This window comes from Meles meles, chromosome 8 (assembly GCF_922984935.1).
Source record: "Meles meles chromosome 8, mMelMel3.1 paternal haplotype, whole genome shotgun sequence".
In the NCBI taxonomy this organism is placed as follows: Eukaryota; Metazoa; Chordata; class Mammalia; order Carnivora; family Mustelidae; genus Meles; species Meles meles.
This window is the reverse complement of record NC_060073.1, coordinates 10,142,280-10,161,428: the sequence shown is the minus strand read 5'-3', so window position 1 is coordinate 10,161,428 and position 19,149 is coordinate 10,142,280. Positions and strand designations below refer to the sequence as shown.

Below are 19,149 nucleotides of genomic sequence, written 5' to 3'. Positions count from 1 at the left end.
GTTCAAGTGAAAGAAAGAGTGGCATGTTTCTCACTTAAAATCAAAAGCTAGAATGACTTCGCCTACTGAGGAAGATGTGTCAAAAGCCAAGATGGGCCAAAAGGTAGACCTCCTGGCCAAACAGCCCAGCTGTGAATGCAAAGGAAATTTCTCGAAGGAAATTAGAAGTGCTGCTCTAGTGTTCACACAAAGGAAAGCAGCCTTGTTGCTGATACGGAGAACGTTTGAATGGTTTGGGTAGAAGATCAAACCAGCATCAACATTCCTAGCAACCCACTGCCAGGCCCAAACTGCAATTCTGTGAAGGTTGAGAGAGGTGGGCAAGCTGCCCAAGAAAAGTGCGAAACAAGTGGAGGCTGGATCATGAGGTTTAAGGAAAGCAGCAGTCGCCGTAACGTCCAAGTTCACGGGAAGCAGCTGCAGCGACACTGAGGCAGGACCCTCGCCAGCAAAAAGATTACGACTCGGGACTCCTGGGGGGCTCGGTTAAACGTCTGCCTTTGGCTCAGGTCATGATCCCAGAGTCCTGGAATCAAGTCCTGAAGCAGGCTACCTGCTCAGCGGGGAGTCTGCTTCTCCCTCTGCCTGCTGTTCCCCCGTGCCCCCCACTAGTGCTTGCTCGCTCGCTCTGTCAAATAAATATCTTAAAAAAATGATTACAACTCACTGAAAGCTCAGATATGGTTAGCATTTTTTTTTTTTTATTTGACAGACAGAGATCACAAGTAGACAGAGAGGCAGGCAGAGAGAGAGAGAGAGGGAAGCAGGCTCCCTGCCGAGCAGAGAGCCCGATGCGGGACTCGATCCCAGGACCCTGAGATCATGACCTGAGCCGAAGGCAGCAGCTTAACCCACTGAGCCACCAAGGCGCCCATGGTTGGCATTTTTTAGCAATATTTTTTTAAAGACTTTATTTATTTGACAGAGAGAGACAGCAAGAGAGGGAACACAAGCAGGGGGAGTAGGAGAGGGAGAGGTAGGTTTCCTGCTGAGCAGAGAGCCCGATGCGGGGTTCAATCCCAAGACCCCGGGATCATGACCTGAGCCAGAGGCAGACTCTTAACAACTGAGCTACCAAGGCTCCCCTAACAATTATTTTTTATCGTTTTTTTTTTTTTTTTAATTAACATGTAATGTATTATTCGTTTCAGGGGTACAGGTCTGTGAATCATCAGTCTTACATAATTCACAGCACTCACCATAACATATTCCCTCCCCCAATGTCCATTATTTTTTATTGTTTTTAATTTCGTTTAATGTTTTTAAGGATTTATTTTTTTTTTAGCAAGAGAGAGGTGGGGAGGGGCAGAGAGAGAGGGAGAGAGAGAGAATCTCGGGCTGAGTCCCCGTGGAGTGTGGAGCCCGATGCAGCACAGGACTGGATCCCACCACCCTGAGATCAGGACCTGAGCCAAAACCAAGAGTCAGACGCTCAACCAACTGAGCCACCCAGGGGCCCCAGCAATTATTTTTAATTAGGTATATATGTAGGGTTTTTTTAGGACCTAAAGCTAGTGAACCTTTAGTGGACTATAGTATGGTATAAACACAACTTTTATGTACACTAGGAAATGAAAAAATTCATTTGACTCGCTCCATTGTGTTATTTCTCTGCTGTGGTGGTCTGGAACCAGACCTGCCAGTCTCAGGCCTGCCCGTGCTCCACTTCCGCGCCAGAGTGTGAAAGCAGCTGGAATGATACATCAATGAATGAATGTAGCTGTGTTCTAATGAAACTATTTAAGGACACAAATTTGAATTTCATATCCTACTCATGTGTCACACAATATTTTTCTTTCAACTCTTTTTAGCCATGTAAAAATGTAAAGCCATTCTTAGCTCAAGGGCTGTGTGAAAATAGGCTAGATTTGCCCCATACAGGCCACAGTATACTGAGCCCTGGTTTAAAGGGCTTGAATAGAGTTCTGGGGAAAGAGAGACTGTATAGGTAATCAGCTGTGCTTTCAAGATTTTAACAGTTATTTGAAAAGAAAAGGTACAGATAGGGTTAAATCAACCGTGTAGGGCCCCATATCCTATAATTGGAACAAGTGATCTAAAAAACCTAACAAAGCAACCATCATCTATGCTCACTATACCCACATCCATGAAAATATAACCCAACTTTGAACTTTTCACAAAAGCTTGTATAGGAATGTTATAGTCCCCTTTGCTCACAACAATTTCAGGAAGACGAAATTTTCTGGGCCCCAGAATGAAGCTGGCCTAGATTGTTCTCTGTAGTCTTTGCAGCTAGTGAGAACAACCAAATGCCTGTTTCTTCAAAATATTTGTGGCACTTTGGGGCCCTGTGAATTCTGGGGTGTGTGTGTGTATATTTACTTTCCTTAATAGTTAATATATGCATGTGATACAAAATTAAAGCTTTAAAAAGGTTTATGTGATTAATCTTCCCACTGCTATATCTCAGCCACTGAGTTCCCTCTCCGTCCCCTCCCTGACAGCCTACATTTACCTGTATACTTCCTACAGATAATATAACATTTCAGAAGTATTTTTACCAAAAACAGACAGAGTTTGCCACAGTCCTGTCCCAGTCATTTATTTCATTTATTTCAAATCTTTGACAATATGTGTATGTATTTTATATGCCGCTATGATTATGGGGGAAATGCCATAAAAACGTTTGCCTCCCCAACCCCGCCTTAGCAGTAGGAATGTGTATTTAAGATGGAATGTTAAATTAACTCCCTGGGGACAGACAGCGGTCAGAGGAAAGAAAAGCATTTTACAAATGCTTAGAGACTTAGTAGGACAGAGTTGCTTCTGGCGGACCAGTGCTCCAGTTAGTAACTAGAAAAAACAGATAAAATATAAAAAGGGCCTTTTTAAAGGGCCTCAGAGGAAGGAAGGAAGGTTGGGGGACCTAAAATTCTAAAGTAGGGAGATTCATATTAAATTCTAAAGTAGGGAGCTTCATACTAAATTCTAAAGTAGGGAGCTTCACACTAAATTCTAAAGGAGAGAGATTCACACTAAATTCTAAAGTAGGGAGCTTCACACTAAATTCTAAAGTAGGGAGATCCACACTAAATTCTAAAGTTCGGAGCTTCACACTAAATTCTATAGTAGGGAGCTTCACACTAAATTCTAAAGTAGAGAGATCCACACTAAATTCTAAAGTTGGGAGCTGACAGTTTGCGGCAGATTTTTCCCTGGGGCATTTGCTGATTCTGGGTTTGAGCAAGAAGCCAAGAATCCAGGCTATGCTCAGATGGAGGGTTAACAGCCAGGAACAGAAGCCTCCTGAGCCAGGTTGTCTTACAACATCGGAGAAACAAAACTGAGGACTGGAGGAGGCTTACACAGAAAACAATTACCTCCTCAAGATATTTACCAAATCTTAGGGCCAGAGGTTATCAAAAGCTAAGCTGCAAAGCTCTGAAGAGCAGAACAGAATTTTTGGCAGATTTACAGTGCCAATAATTAGAATTCAGAACCCACCGGCGGGAGGGAACTGCTGAACAGATAAAAAGCTCAGGGTTCCTCACTAGGAACAAGACGAAACAGGTAGACTGACGCTTATCAAAGTGGCGGTGCAGCTTCCACTGTCTCTGGAATTCGTGAGTAAGTTAAGGCAATCAGTCCCCTTCTCTCTGCCTTTCAGAGAAAAGAGTGGAAAAAAAAATCTAGAAACACTATGTTTTTCATACACAATCTCTAGATCTTGTAATAAGTACTGACAAGTCAAGAGATAGGTCCTATTATTTAAAACCAGAGTAAAAGTAAAAAAATAGAAACAGGAGACCCAGATATTGGAGAAAGTAGACAAGGGGTTTAAACTATGACTGAGACACTCATGAAGTAGAGGAAAACAGGGAGGAAATAGATAAAATACTTAAACTGTACCTAGGAACTTATGGGAATGACGCCTCCACAGATAACAGTAAAGTCTGGACAGGATATGAAAAAACAGCTGCTTGAAGATAACAGAATGAAGGGAGAGTTTGATGGGCAGTCCACACTCTCAAGAGGAGATTCATGCAGAGAAACTTCCCGATTTCTGCCGCTTGTAACTTGGCAGTAGGCAAAATGGCATGTACAGATGTTGGTAAAAAAATCCCAGGACCAGAGTACCGAGCCGGGGCAACTGAAGGCATGGGAGAGAAAGATGAGAATCTCAGAAGGGAAGTAGCCGGAGAGGAGGGAATCCCCAGATTCTGGCTGCCCACGTCTCTGCCCAAGCCCCCCACCACGCATGTGTGATGCAGACTCACCGCAACTCAGCTAAAGACAGAAGATCTAGACTGAGATTGGAGCCACCACCCAGTAAGTGTGGCCTCCGGTGTGTATCCAGCCAGGCCAATTACCAGAGGCAACCAAAGGAACATTAGTCTTTGCAGACAAGGAACAGAAACCTGAGCCTCCTCACTTTAACATTCAAAACTGACATGGAGGGCGCCTGGGTGGCCCAGTCGGTTGAGTGTCTGGTCTGCCTCAGACTCAGGTCATGATCCCAGGATCCAGGGATTGAGCCTCCCCACCTCCTGGTCAGGCTCCCTGCTCAGCAGGGAGATTGCTTCTCCCTTTCCCTCTGCCTGCCCCTTCTCCTGCTGTGCTCTGTCTTTCTCAAATAAATAAAATCTTAAAAACTGACATGGAGGGACGCCTGGGTGGCTCAGTTGGTTAAGCAGCTGCCTTCGGCTCAGGTCATGATCCCAGCGTCCTGGGATCGAATCCCACATCAGGCTCCTTGCTTGGCGGAGCCTGCTTCTCCCTCTGCCTCTGCCTGCCACTCTGTCTGCCTGTGCTCACTCGCTCTCTCTCCCTCTCTCTCTGACAAATAAATAAGTAAAATCTTTAAAAAAACCAAAACTGACATGGACATCGAGATGAGCCAGATATTGGAATTAACAGACAAGGATATTAAAGCAGCAATGAAAATACATTCCCAGAAAAATGACAGGTGACCTCAGCACAGAAACAAATAATTTTTTTTTAATTTATTTGACAGACAGAGATCACAAGTAGGCAAGAGGCAGGCAGAGTGAGAGGGAGAAAAAAAAATTCCGGAATACTGTTACGCTGAAAAGAAATAAAAAAACAAAAACAAAACAAAACAGAAAATGAAAAAAAAAAATTCCAAAGAATATCACATCAGACAGTCTGACATATCTGTAATTGGAGTCCTAGAAGGCAAAGAGAAGAAACCGGGCAGAAAAATATTTAAGGAAGCAATGACCAAAAATTACCCTAATTTGATGAAAGATTTATTGATTTAAGTTACTGCACGAACCCACCTTGAGAAACACAGAAAGGCCACCACTAGGGCATCCTAGTCAAATCATTGAAAGCTAAAGGTGAAAAGCAAATCTTGAAAACATCAAGAGAAGACACACCACACAGAGACAAATAACAATTGATGGCTGGCTTCTCACTAAAAATTGGAAGTCAGAAGAGAACAGAACATCTCTAAGATGTTAAAAAAAAAAAAAAAAGATCATCAGAATTCAGCATTCACCAAAAATATACTTCTAAGAATGAAGTTGAAATAAAGACATTTTCAGATAAAAGAAAACTCGGGGAATGAGCCGCCAGCAATTCTGCAAAACAAGAAATGCTTCAGGAATTCTTTGGCCTGAAGGAAACGGGAATGGACAGATGGCAACTCAGATTCTCAGAAAGGAATGGAGCACATCAGAAACAGTGCCCAGTTAAAAGGATAGTCTTTTTGTCTTTTTTCCTATTAATTTCTTTATAACATATAGGAGTATAGAATGCAATTTTTTCCCAAGTACACAGAATATTGGCCAGTATATACCATAAAACAATTCTCAATAAATTTAAAAGTACAAAGAGTACATTCTTTGACAATGATGGGATCGAGCTAGAAATCAGTAACAAGATAATGAGGTGGTTCAGTCTAGGTCCAATCAGGAGACAGAAACCATACAGTAGTTTAAACGTGACACGTTTGCTATAAATTAATTAATAAATTAACTATAAAGTTAAGACAAAAGAGTAACTATAAAGACGTAAAGAGAATTCTAAAAAAAGAGAAACCTAAAAAGGTGCCCGAGGGCTGAGGGAGAGTACCCAAGAAAGGACAAACTTGGCAGGGTCCCCCAACCCTAAGACTGGGGTTCAGACCTCACTGTAGCCCACTGGGCGGGAGACAAGGTCACGGGTTTGCTCAGGCCAGAGCTGCTTCATGGCTGCCAGGCAAGACGCAGCCCTCCAGGACACAGGTGAGCCGAGGCCGGTGAGCAGGTGCATGGGCAGCGTAAGGACACCACCTGTAGGCCCCAGGCCCAGAGCCCGCAGTGTCCACATTGGGAAGCTCCCAGGAAACAACCTTCCAGGCTACAGGTGAGCCAAGACTGTTGGGAAGGTAACCAAAGGAATTAAGCGTGTCCTGTGTGCCTGAGGCCTGGAGTGCATGACCTCCACACAAGGCGTGGAGGGCCATGCGAATCAACCCTCCCAGGAGAAGGGCCAAGGTTGGTGAGCAGTCGTGCAGAGGGAGTCGGGGCACTGCTGTGAGTACACGGTGTCCATGCCCGGGGGGCTCTGGGATAATGGTCCGGGGCATAAGTGGAAAAGGCCCAGGGTGCATATGCAGAGAGCTAGGGAGTTGCCACAGGTACAAGGCCTGGAGCGTGCAGCCTCCCTCCCAGGAGGACCACCGCAAAGGAGTCGCTGGCGCTGGACTCGGTCTGCAAGGTTGCCGAGGGAGTGCCCACTGCTGGAGCTGAGCTGGCGCTGAGCTCCCCCCACACCATGGTCCCTGATGTCCCTGTGCGCAGGCACCGGCTGATAGTCCATGGAACTGGAGCAAGGAAAAGCAAACCAGAGCTCCCTGCAGCCAAGAAGACACGTCCTTTCCTTCCTTGGGTGTCCCTCCGGTGCCCTCTACTGACAAAGCTAAAATCGGGCTCACTGCAAGGAAGAAATGCTGAGTCCCGTCCATGATCAAAGAACAGGTACTAAAGGGTGAATCTGGAACCAAGAGGCAAAAAAATAGATCCCAGAATTCATCTTCTTGCCTACTCAGGATCCATATGTGTCCTTCTAGACATATTTGAACTTCCCTATCAGTTATAGTCCTACCAATAAAATATGTCTATCCTTAAAAGTGATGTGCTCACCCCTCTCCCAAATGAGAAGACACAGTCCTAACCGTCACTGTATCCAGAGCTGGCTATAGTAATTACTCCACAATTTTCGTCATGGTTCCACGAGATATTCTATTACCTAAAGATTAAATTATAAAGTTAACCTGCTGCAATTTGTACATAAAAATGGAAGCAAAAAGAAAATGGTCAGTACATACAAAGATAAATATAAGAATCAAAGAAACACATGCAAACTACTACAGTCCTCGTTTTTGTAACGGGTCACTGTTGTAACAGATCACAAGGTCACAGTTGATATCCATGGCTTCCTTCTTCAGCTACCCATTCCGTATTTCCCTTGTCCTCAGCTGAGATTCTGGTGCTTTGGGCTCTTTACCTGGTACAGTCACCCAAACCCTCATTCTAAAAGATCCTAGTCCTTAATTGCCCTGCTTTTGGGGAAGCATAGATGTACTGAGAGGTGCCCCCAGAGAATCCTCTAGGTTCCAGAGATAGTCTTGCTCGCCTCCACTGTGTAGCAACAGTGGGATTTTCCCTTGAGAATCAGCATCAATTCAATTACTGGAGCCAGTAGCTTGGGCCCCCTCCCTCTTTTTTTTTGCCCCATGGTTGAGTGGCATAGGGAGCCCAAAATGGCTTCTTCCAATTCAATGGTATCATTTTTATGTCCCTTTGTGGACCATTCCTCACTTGCGAACCAAGATCTCCAAATCAGTAGGCTCCAGTTTTTCAGGATAAGAGGCAAAAACTCCATAAGTGAGTAAGGTCTAATAGGACAAATCATTCCTACTCCCACCCCCTTGGTTCCTGGACCCACGGATATTGGCCAGGGGAATGACAGCGCCATCTAACAGACTCTCATTCAAAGAAGTCCTTCGTTCTGTAAATCAAGCCTCATCCTTTCATGATGTTGTCTCCCACCCCGTGCTATAACCCAGTCTTCAGTAAGCTGTTCCACTTTTCAAGCAAGCCCCCTGGTTCCGGGTGACGAAGTATGTGTGGGAAGTCCTGTTAATTCTGTGGGCACAAGCCCATTGCCGCACTTCCTCTGCTGTGAAATGAGGGTCTTGATCAGAGACGATGTTGTACGGAGTACACGGTTTCCATGGCCTCTATGCTGGAAGCGCCCCAGGGTGTGGGTGTGGGTGAGCCAAGGCCCACAGGAGGGGATGCAGAGGAGTCGGGGCGCTACTCCAGGGTAAGATCTAGAGCCTCTGGGGTCCATATCAGGAAAGCTCTGGAAAACACCCCCTGGGGTGCAGCAAGCTGGGCAGGCTCCAGAGGGATCCAATGCGCTGCCCGAGTGAGGCTGTGGCAAGGCGATCACCAAACCTGGGCTGAAGCTAACAGATTGCTGCGGGTCCCTTCACTCTGGGCACACAGCTGGGACAGAGCTCGCTGGATGTCCCCCACACATGCACATCTCCGACAGCCTACAGCAACAGCAGACACGCCCCGGAACCAGGAAAGTCCCTTTCTTCCTACAGCATCCTTCTAGCATCCTTTTATCATCGTGCTCGCTGTAAGGGAGAAACGCTCCATGGCCAGCCCGCTAGCACAGAAGTGCCGAGAGGTGGATCGAGCTGAGGAGCAGTATACTGAGCAATTAAATAATACACTTGTAAAGAATGCATGGCTCAAAGAAGAAATCATAAAGAAATCAGATAGTACTTTGAACAGAATAATAATGAAAATAAAACATATTAAAATGCCTACAAGGCAGTTTTTTATTAGAAGAAATATTTATTTTAAAAAAGATTTTATTTATTTGACAGACAGAGATCACAAGTAGGCAGAGAGGCAGGCAGAGAGAGAGGAGGAAGCAGGCTCCCTGTTAAGCAGAGAGCCCGATGCGGGGCTCAATCCCAGGACCCTGATATCATGACCTGAGCTGAAGGCAGAGGCTTTAACCCACTGAGCCACCCAGGCACCCCAGAAGAAATATTTAAAATCAATGGTCTTGGGAAACCTGGGTGGCTCAGTCAGTTAAGCATCGGCCTTGGGCTCAGGTCATGATCCAGACCTGGGATTGAGACCCGCACTGGGCTCCCTGCTTAGCAGGGGGCCTGCTTCTCCCTCTCCCTCTGCCTGCCGCTCCCCCTGCTTGGGCTCCCTCTCTCTCTCTAATAAACAAATGCAATCTTTGACAAAAATATTTTATTTTTTAAAATATTTTTAAAAAGGTTTTACTTATTTATTTGACAGAGAGTGAGAGAAAAATCACAAGTAGGCAGAGAGGCAGGCAGAGAGAGAGGGGGAAGTAGGCTCCCCGATGAACAGAGAGCCCGATGCGAGGCTCGATCCCAAGACCCTGAGATCATGACCTGAGCTGAAGGCAGAGGCTCAATCCACTGAGCCACCCAGGCACTCGGTGATTTCTTTTTTCTCACTGATTTTGATGTGCATTTTCATGATGATGAGTGACGTCGAGCACCTTTTCATGTGTCTGTTGGCCGTCTGGATGTCTTCTTCAGAAAAATGTCTGTTCATGGCATCTGCCCATTTCTTAAGCAGACTGTTGTTTTGTTTTGTTATTGAGCTGTATAAGTTCTCTATATATTTTAGATATGAATCCCTTATTGTATATATGACTACACTGTAATTGCTCCCTCCCCCCCAGGGGCCCTGGCTTTCTAGCTGCTTGTTTAAAAAGGTGCTGAGCCCTTACCCTGGGCTCCTCAGATGGGGCTTCGTGCTTTGTGGGCCCCACTATCTGGGCTCATTGTCACTCAGAGAACCTGGGTGCAGGGGACCTGAGCTGCCATGCTGCTATTCTTGCTGCCTGCTATGCAAGGAGCAATTCAGTCTTACCATCTACTTTAACCTGTGGTACGTTTACTCCTTGCCATCCTTTATGACAGGGGTGAACAGGGCCAGGTGGTTAAGTTTTCAAGGCTGCAGGCCACATTGTTTCTGCTGGAGAGGACTCAGCTTAACCACAGTCGCCTGAGAAAAGCTGTACACAATATGTAAATGAGTGGGTGTGGCTGTCTTTCGCCACCATCACACCCTGCCAACCCGCCAACTTTAAGTACAAGACCGAGCAGCTGGTCCACCTTCCTTTTAGAGATGGGACATCTGAGACTCAAAGCCGGAACCTGCCTAATGTCTCGTACGGAGCAGGCAGTGGAGGTAAAGGCGGCCCTGTGCCACCAGATCCCTTTCCACCTTTCCCCCACCTTACTCTGTGCACTGCTCACGGTTGCTAAAGAAAACCTTCAGCTTTGCGGCTCCTGGGTGGCTCAGTGGGTTAAGAAAACCTTCAGCTTGCAGAAAGTTCTGCCAATGGGAGGCACAAGTAGAGATAGGAAGGCAGAGGAGAGGGGAGGGAAACAAGGTTGGTTATGTACCCGCCAGGCTTCTCAGACTGTCATGGCCTGGTGGCTTCTTCATACCTCTCTCCAGGTGCATGGAATCGCTTCTGTTCCTTCCCCTTTATGCCTAGAAGAAAAGAATTACCGCCCACCTCCATTCCAACTAGAGAGGAGTACATTGCCGTCCTTAAAAATTAGTCACTCTATTCAAATTACCTGTTTCCTGCCCTGCCAGGACCGACTGTGGGTTAACGGGCATGTCAGCCTGGGTCCATTGAAAACCCTTTATCTTTCCACTCCCCTGCGGGAAGCGACACACTTTTATTACTCCAAATGGTATTCAGGCTTCAGAACCCAGTTCACAGGTCATCCCTTGGCAACTTCTTTCAGTTCCTGCCGAGGAGTATTTTGGCCTCTCAACTCCCCTCCTGTTCTGGGTCACGTGGTGATCATGTTTCATCTTTGTGTCTTCTCTGTGCTTCTTGGAGGGCGCCTCTGTTTCTGGCCCATTGTGGGGTCCGCTAACTACCTGGCACCTAAATCGGCCACACTACAGGCCGATGCTAACCCCCACGCGGCGTTTGCAGAGCACCGTCGCGCAAGCGGCTTCTCATCGTAAGTCCGTTGTTAGAAAAGAGAATCGTCGCGCTAGGGCCCATTTACTAATCCTGTGGTCACGGTGCCACACAGCTGACCAGTTAGACCAATGCATGGCCACCTGGGGTCGGGGGAGCCTGAGAACTGCCACTGCCCCGGCGCCCCTCGGGCGACAGCTTTGCCCCCCGTCACTGTTCCTCCACGCTCAGCGAACCGAAATCCCAGCAAAGGCTGTCTTTGCCCGCGCCCCTCCCCGCGCACGCGTGGCCGGGCCTTGGAAACCATAGAGTGCCGCGGGCGGACAGAGGGGCCAGAAGCCGGGGTCGCTCCATCCCCCGCTTCCGGCCGCGCCTCGCTGCTCTGGGAGAGGCTGTAGCGGCGTGCGCAGTTTCCATGGGGACTGAAGATGGCGCCGCGAGGTGAGATTTCGGAGGTGTGTGAGTCTCTGGTCTTGATGCCTTCAGTGTCCCTGTCGCCCCCGTTAGAGCTCGACCTAAACTCGTCATTCTCGGGGCTAGGGACTTCGCTCCCCGCTCGTCTAGAGTGGGGTTTCGCAGCCCCACCCTCCCGGAATGCCTTCAGTCTCCAGGTGCGGGTCTAGAAACCCCCAGATCCTGCGCTGGGCCTCTTCTAGGCCGGCTCAGTTACGAATTTGCTGTGTGACCTCGAACAGTCCAGTGCTGGTCTTTGCGCCCCCATAGCCCGAATAGTGACGGGGTTAGATCTTAGAGAGGCCTTGACTCACCCAGACGACAAGAGTCGGGTTTGACGGTAATTCCGGAGAATGAGAGGGGTTAAGGGAAGCCCCTTTACAGACACACACAGACGCGCGCACACGCTCTCTCTTTATCCGCAGTCAGAGGTACCCCAGGTGGCCTTTTCCACTAGCTGCGACCTCGTGTTTTCTTCCAAGTTAGGCACAGAACCATTCAAAGAACAGAGATTAAGGTGCCGTCTGGCTCATCCCTCTTATTTGTGCTCGTCTTTCCAGGTAAACGGCTGTCCTCCACCCCCCTGGAAATCCTGTTCTTTCTGAACGGGTGGTATTATGCTACCTATTTTCTGCTGGAACTCTTCATATTTCTGTACAAAGGTAAGGCGTGGGGCTTGACTACCGTTGCCCCAACGTCCCTTCCCCACTTCAGCCCAGAGCCAACTCCCATCAGGAGCCTGCTTTTCTGTAGCTCCTCCTCACTTCTTCATCCTATGGCTTCTTCGGGAATGATTCACTAGGAAGCCCCTCAGCAAGCATTTCCTCAGGTTGGGAAATGTGGACTTCTCCGTCCTTACTCTCCCTCGTCACCTCTCTGCTGAGCCCCACTAAGCTCATTGGTGACCCTCAGAAACTGTTCAGGGGCCAGTGCACCTATGTAGATCCAATCATTTTGGAGAGTGGAGGTCTCACAGACTCTTGGAGTTTGGGGTGAAATCTCCCAATAATGAGCTGGCCTCTAACAGACACAGTCACGCTGCGAGTTAATGTGTCCTGCAGCAGGTTAATAGATCCTGCCCACATCTCGCTAACTAGTTCATGGAAAACTGATAAGATGCATGCCCTCTTTATCCCCAGGTTTGGGGGAGCTCTTGTGGTTGCTGTTATAGGCTTGCAAACCCTGGCTTTTCTGTTGGCAGCTCTCCTGCTACCATATCCAACAGCCAACCTAGTACTCGATGTGGTGATGCTTCTCCTTTACCTTGGAATTGAAGTAATTCGACTGTTTTTTGGTGAGTGTTGTCCAGGGAATATTTCCATTCCTTCTCAGACGGACTGCTATCTGTAACTTGATTAACAAGAACAAGTACATAACCTAGTCTCACAATAAGAGATTGGATCTGGTGGAATGTCCCATTACTCCCTCTCGTAAGTTTCAAGCTGCTTCATATTTTGGGTCAAACTTTGTTGCTCTGTAGGGCCAGAGGTGGGCAGTAGCGTTTTAGATAGTTCCTTCCTAATTTCCTAAGTGCTAGGAGAGCCTGGTTCCTCCCCCTGGCTTGCTCAGGAGAATAGATTTGACTGTAACTCCATGTTCAAGGCTATATATGTCATGTAAGTCAGCATTAAGGTCCCCTCTGCTCTCTGAACACGGATTTCTTAGGACATTTTTTTTTTAAAGATTTTATTTATTTATTTGACAGAGCAAGAGAGGGAGACAGAGCAGAAGTTGAAAGAGCAGCAGAGGGAGAGGGAGAAGCAGGCTCTCCACTGAGCAGGGAACCTGACACAGGGCTCAATCCCAGGACCCTGAGATCATGACCTGAGCCAAAGGCTGATGCTTAACCAACTGAGCCACCCAGGTGCCCTTAGGACAAGTTTTTTATCCTCACAGATCCAGAGCAAATTCCTTACTAGTTAGAATATCTTATCCCTGAAAACAGTGTTAAAACAGAAGCTGAGAAGAAACAGTATTTGCAACACATGTAACAAAAGATAAAGAAGGCTCACATAAATCACTAAAGATGACCTAATTTTAAAAATTGGTAAGGGACACTAATAGGCAGTTCATATAAGAATAATTACAGAGGATCAGTAATCATGATAAAATGCCCAAACTCATTAATAAAAAGCAAATTGAACCAACAAAGTAACAATTTCATCCATCATATTTAAAAGATTTCCAAATACCCAGTATTGAAATGGATATGAAGACCAGGCCTCTCTATTCCCACACTTTTTGGGAATATAAATTAGAACAGTTGTTTTGCTAATAGTTTTGCCATGTAAAATATGTATTCTTTTTTTTAAGATTTTTATTTATTTATTGGACAGAGAGAGAGATCACAAGTAGGCAGAGAGGCAGGCAGAGAGGGGGTGGGGAAGCAGGCTCCCCACCAAGCTGAGAGCCCAACGCGGGACTCAATCCCAGGACCCCAAGATCACAACCTGAGCCGAAGGCAGAGGCTCAGCCCACTGAGCCACCCAGGCACCCTGTATTCTTTTTTTTTTTTTTTAAGATTTTATTTATTTATTTGGGAGAGAGAACACACGCATGAGTGGGGTTGAGGGGCAGAGGGAGAGAATCTCAAGCGGACTCCCCACTGAGCACAGAGCCTGATGCAGGGCTTGATCTCACAACTCTGAGATCATGACCTGAGCTGAAATCAAGAGTCGTAAGCTCAAAGGACCGAGTCACCCAGGTGCCCCTAAAATTTGTATTCTTAGTCCTGACAATTACACATCTAAAACCGGTTGAAAAACAAACACTTCCACAGATATGTAAAGGTACCTATTGGAGAAAGCTTATGGCCACATATTTTGTAACATCAAAACATTAGAGGGGCCCCGGCTGGCTCAGTCATGGAGCGTGCCACTCTTGATCTCTGGGTTATAAGTCCAAGCCCCATGCTGGGTAGAGATTACTTAAAAAATAAAATTAGGGTCGCCTGGATGGCTCAGTGGGTTAAAGCCTCTGCCTTCGGCTCAGGTCATGAACCCAGGGTCCTGGGATCGAGCCCCACGTCGGGCTCTCTGCTCAGCAGGGAGCCTGCTTCCTCCTCACTCTCTGCCTACTTCTCTGCCTACTTGTGATCTCTGTCTATCAAATAAATAAATAAAATCTTTAAGAAAAAAAATTAAATTAAAAAAAATTAGAGGGGCGCCTGTGTGGCTCAGTTGGTTAAGTATCTGACTTCAGGTTAGGTCTTGATCTCAGAGTCCTGGGATCAAGCCTCACGTTGGGCTCTCTGCTCAATGGGAGTCTGCTTCTCCCTCTCCCTCTGCCTCTCCCCACGATAGTACTCTCTCTCTAATAAACAAAATCTTAAAAAAAAAACTGGAAGCAACCTAAACATCTGCCAATACAGGATTAGTTAAATTATAGAATGGTCTCAATGAAATCGCTCATAGCCATTAAAAAAAAAATAAGGTAGTTATACATGGAAAGGTGTCTAACTTACATTAAATGGGAAAAAATAAATTGAAAACAGAATATATGGAGTATGAACCTATTTTTATAATAATAAATAGTAATATGTAAGTATACACACATAAAAAAATCTGCAGCAGTATTCATCGTTCTGTAATAATGACTATCTCCACTGGGCAGTCCTTGGGCCTTTTAGTTTCTATATTTTCTAAAATTATTTTCTGTGTTTATATTAGTTGAAAAGTTTTCAATGATTATATATTACAGTTAAAAAAATATTTCCCCCAAGCAAAGAAGTCGCTGTCCCTTGAATGGGAGGCAGACTTGAAGCAGGACCTTTGGAGTGAACGACTCCATCCTCTGGCACCTCCAGAACCTCGCCTTTTGAGCACAGTGCGACCCCATTTATAAATCTGCCCATCCCCATTTGGGATCATTTTTCTCTGCCTTGCCAGGCTCTCCCATCTCATCCCCCCCAACCTTTCCTCTGAGCCCAGGGAAAGCAGGCCACTTGGAGGTGATTCCATGGGCTGTGTCTGACAGGTACAAAGGGAAACCTCTGCCAACGAAAGATGCCGCTTGGTATTAGTGTGGCCTTGACCTTCCCATCCGCCATGATGGCCTCCTATTACCTGCTGCTGCAGACCTACGTGCTCCGCCTGGAAGCCATCATGAACAGCATCTTGCTCTTCTTCTGTGGTTCAGAGCTGCTGCTTGAGGTGCTCACCCTGACGGCTTTCTCCAGGTACTGCTGCTGAGGGACCATTTCCTGTCACCTGAGGGTTGGGTTCCCATCTCCTCCTAGGGAGGGACTCATTGTTCTTCTGAAGCCTGAGGGGTCCGAAGCACTTTCAGGGGGGAAAAGGGTGCCTAGGGGATTGCTTCTCCTATTCAGGGTAGACAGTTACTCAGGAAAGAGATTCTCCTTGTTCTTTGGGGCCAAGAGGCTTGGAAGATAGAACAGTTCAGGCCAGCTACTCTTGTTCACTGGTCTTTTAACCTTTTTTCTTTCTTTCTGCCATCAGTATGGACAGGATTTGAAGTGCAGACATTTCAGCCAGCAGCCCTCATGGGCTGAGACCACAGGTTCTTCTGGTCTTTAGCCATACCAGTGAGCACTGGGTCCCGTTGTTCTGGGAAGGGTCGCAGCTCTTCCTCAGTACAGACATTTGAGCATGAGGCCACTGGGCATCATCTTCTAAACCAGGACCATCAGCCTAAGAGACTGTGCTACACTCCAGCGTAGGGAGGGGTGAGGCTGTCCCATCCTGGCCCCGCTCAGAGCCAGCTCCCTGCTGAGCTCTGGTTCTCTTTGATCCTCATGGCCAGAGCATCTTGTGTGGCCCACGTGGGCTCCTTGGGCTTCCAGCAGGACCGGAGCCACATACTCCCCATGTGTGCTGTGCTGCCCGTCACGTGAGCAGAGAGAACCTCGGGACGGTCTGCTCCCAGGGTGAAGCGCAAGCCTCTCACGTCGTTGCCCAGACTGAGCTCCAGAATTTTTTTAGTGGCTCATAGTGTTATTTTTCTACTCTCATCATGATACAAACATTATTTTGTAATAAACGTATATTTTCTGTCATGGGAGTTGCAGCCTTTTCCTTATGGCACCTGTTCCTAGAATTTCATCCGCTCCAAGGGAAGGTAGGCTTTGTCCTAGTGGTTTGTTCTCAGGCTGTGCTTACTGGTCCTGTGTGGACACGAAGGCAATGGTGATTTTCTTCCCCCGGCTCTAGCTTAAATTAACCCCTAAAGGCACCGTCAGCTTCCGTATCTTCCTCGGGCCTGTTGTCCTGTAATAAATAGACTGCTTCACCTCTGCCCCAAAGCCAGCATCTTTTCTCTCACTCCTCTTACAGATCATGGTCAGCTTCTTACCAGAGTGAGGCAGCAATACTTGGAAAAAGCATATGCAGAAGCCAGCATTTTCCAATCATTTATTTAAAATTTCAAGTTCACATCAAAGGAAATACACTTTTCTTTTTAAACTGGAGAAATGTTGCCCTACATGCGTATACATTCCTTTTTCCAAGTCTTTAAAATTTTCTCATATAACTCAGTAGTGGCTTTTTTTTTTCTCTTTTCCCCGAAGAAGCCGCCAGGAGCCACGACAGAATGCACTTTAGAAAACCTCAAGCCATATGGCCCCTCTGCTGTCAGATGAATCCTATAATATCTGCTCTTGCTCAAAGTCAAAGTTAATTGGTATTTAAGCATTTCCATGCTGGCTTTTAATTCTGCTTATTTCCTGTGATCGAGCTCCTTCTCATCCTGTGAAGGTCTCCACTGTCCAGAAGCACTGATCATTTATCTTGTTTCCTACCCCTTCTGTGTCCTTGCTTCCTGGCTGCTTTTGGAGTCTATCCAAAAACTGTAGTAAACAGGCCTAATCCACCATGAAACAGTAACAAAAAATCTTGGAACCTCCTTGATATTTCGGTCACAGACCCCTCCAACCCCCGGCCTGTTGCTCGCACTGCTGCTTTCTCTAGCTGTGCTTTGAAGAAGTTGTTGACATCAAGCTAGACAGGAGCTGGTTCTCCAGGGCCGCCCCATTTCTTTTAGAGGTTCAGTGGTTAAGGTCACTCTCCAGGCAACACAGATAAATGAGTGAAAGGCTCAGTTGGAAGTTTAGAGGTGGCTTAAAATTAAAAGGAACCTTAGAAAAGAATCTAATCCCCCACTTTGGAGGCTTAGAGATGAGAAGGGAACAGCCAAGCATCACACAACCGGTTACTAACAGTTGGATCTAAAAATCTGGTCTTAGCAATCTCAGTCTAGATCAAGTAAATTCTACTCAACAGGTACCACTTGAGGAGGATGAGTAGGTTGGAAATGGGGATGGGATTAGAGCAGGAAGTCCTCATTCATCTGATGGTTCTCTGGGAGCTTCGTGCACCGTGCTTCCCGGGGCCGGCTCCTCGGATGTTCATTCTTCCTGCGGCTTGCTGGAACCACACGTGCAGGTGTAGTCACACCACAACAGAATGTCATACAACAGAAACTGAGGCACAGGGGATGGGAATGAGCATAGCCAGTCTTTCGGGGTTAATGTGGTTGGATTTTGTATTTGAATGCCAAGGGAAGTCACTGAGCCGCCCATCTAGACCTGAAGGATCAACATTCTGGAAGAGTGGAGAGGACCTGAGTGAAGGAGTAGGCCTTGGTCACAGGGGCTGGGAGACCTGCTCAGATATTTATCACATGCATAGCCAGAACTGGTCAGGTGACTGCAATGGCCATCCCTAGAGGCTGAGGTCTGGCCCAGTTCAGGAAGCACTTGGCACACGCAGATTCGGGTTTGTGGCTCTATACCATGACAGCAATATATAGGAGACTAATACTCATCCAGTGCCTGGCAGAGTAGATTTAATCCGTACCATGATCCTGTGAGGCAGAAGAAAATCAACTCGAATGTTAAAGTCACCTCCTGTCTGAGGGCATTTAGCTTAAGTAAGAGTTGGGATTTGAACCAAGAGGAACCCCAAAGTCATTCCCTTTCTGTTCCACCATGGTAGTGCTTCGATGAAGAACGAGTTTACTTCTCTAACTTACCGGTCCTCATGCTTTAGTTTACACGAGTGTCATCTGGGACATAAAAAGTAGATTTCTAGACTTCACGTAGAAGTGGGGCTTGCTGGAACAGGCAGCACGGGACCAGGGAACCTGCCTTGAGAGTCCACTCCTATTTCCCTCATGCTGTGCATTGTCAGAGAGCTTCTGGGGTTGTCCCTCCCCCGAAAAGTTTCTTGTTTTTTTGCTGATCTTGCCTTCGCAGGTCCCAGTACACATTATGTACCGCCTGGTCTCTTGTTCATCTTTTTGTACATGTAACACTTGTCTTGGTTCATCTGGCTCTTTGAAAAGCCAGAAGCTTTCTGTAATTCCAAGGAGCCCACCCACAACACTCTGCTAAACTTTCTAATCTGTACTTCCTAAAGTTTAGACAGCATTCCGGTTTCCAAAACATGTTCACATTTGCTCTCTTGGATTCTTCAAACACCGCTGTGTGAAAGGCAGAACGGCTCTGGTTCTCAGCTCACAGGTTATGCCGCTGTCCACAGACAGCGGCTGCGGGCACTGGCAGGCATACTTCCAGACTCTGAGCAAAGGAGTCTTCCCTTCCTGAACTTGAGAACATCAGAACTGAACTGTAAGGGGAGGACATTTACTCGGAGAATGAACCTTAGGAATCTTGAAGGACAAAGGACAACTTGAAATTTTTCTTCCCTTAGCTTAGCTGGCTAAGGAAGCAAGGTAACCCTCAAGGGGCGCTTC

At 46.8% G+C, this 19,149-nt stretch overlaps 1 protein-coding gene across 3 annotated transcripts; it reads left to right on the top strand.

Annotated features, from left to right (window-relative positions):
- Positions 1-11,368: 11,368 nt before the first annotated feature.
- Positions 11,369-16,570, top strand: TMEM216 (transmembrane protein 216). Of its 3 annotated transcripts, none has more exons than XM_046016344.1 (5): positions 11,369-11,427; positions 12,000-12,101; positions 12,641-12,733; positions 15,415-15,616; positions 15,897-16,569. In XM_046016344.1, the coding sequence occupies exons 1-5, from the start codon at positions 11,415-11,417 to the stop codon at positions 15,910-15,912; spliced, it is 426 nt and encodes a 141-aa protein (XP_045872300.1). In that variant the 5' UTR covers positions 11,369-11,414; the 3' UTR covers positions 15,913-16,569. The 3 variants fall into 3 exon arrangements, with proteins under 3 accessions (XP_045872300.1, XP_045872301.1, XP_045872302.1); XM_046016345.1 differs by having other exon boundaries at positions 11,390-11,441; positions 15,897-16,570; XM_046016346.1 differs by lacking the exon at positions 11,369-11,427 and adding an exon at positions 11,561-11,597 and having other exon boundaries at positions 15,897-16,570.
- Positions 16,571-19,149: the final 2,579 nt, after the last annotated feature.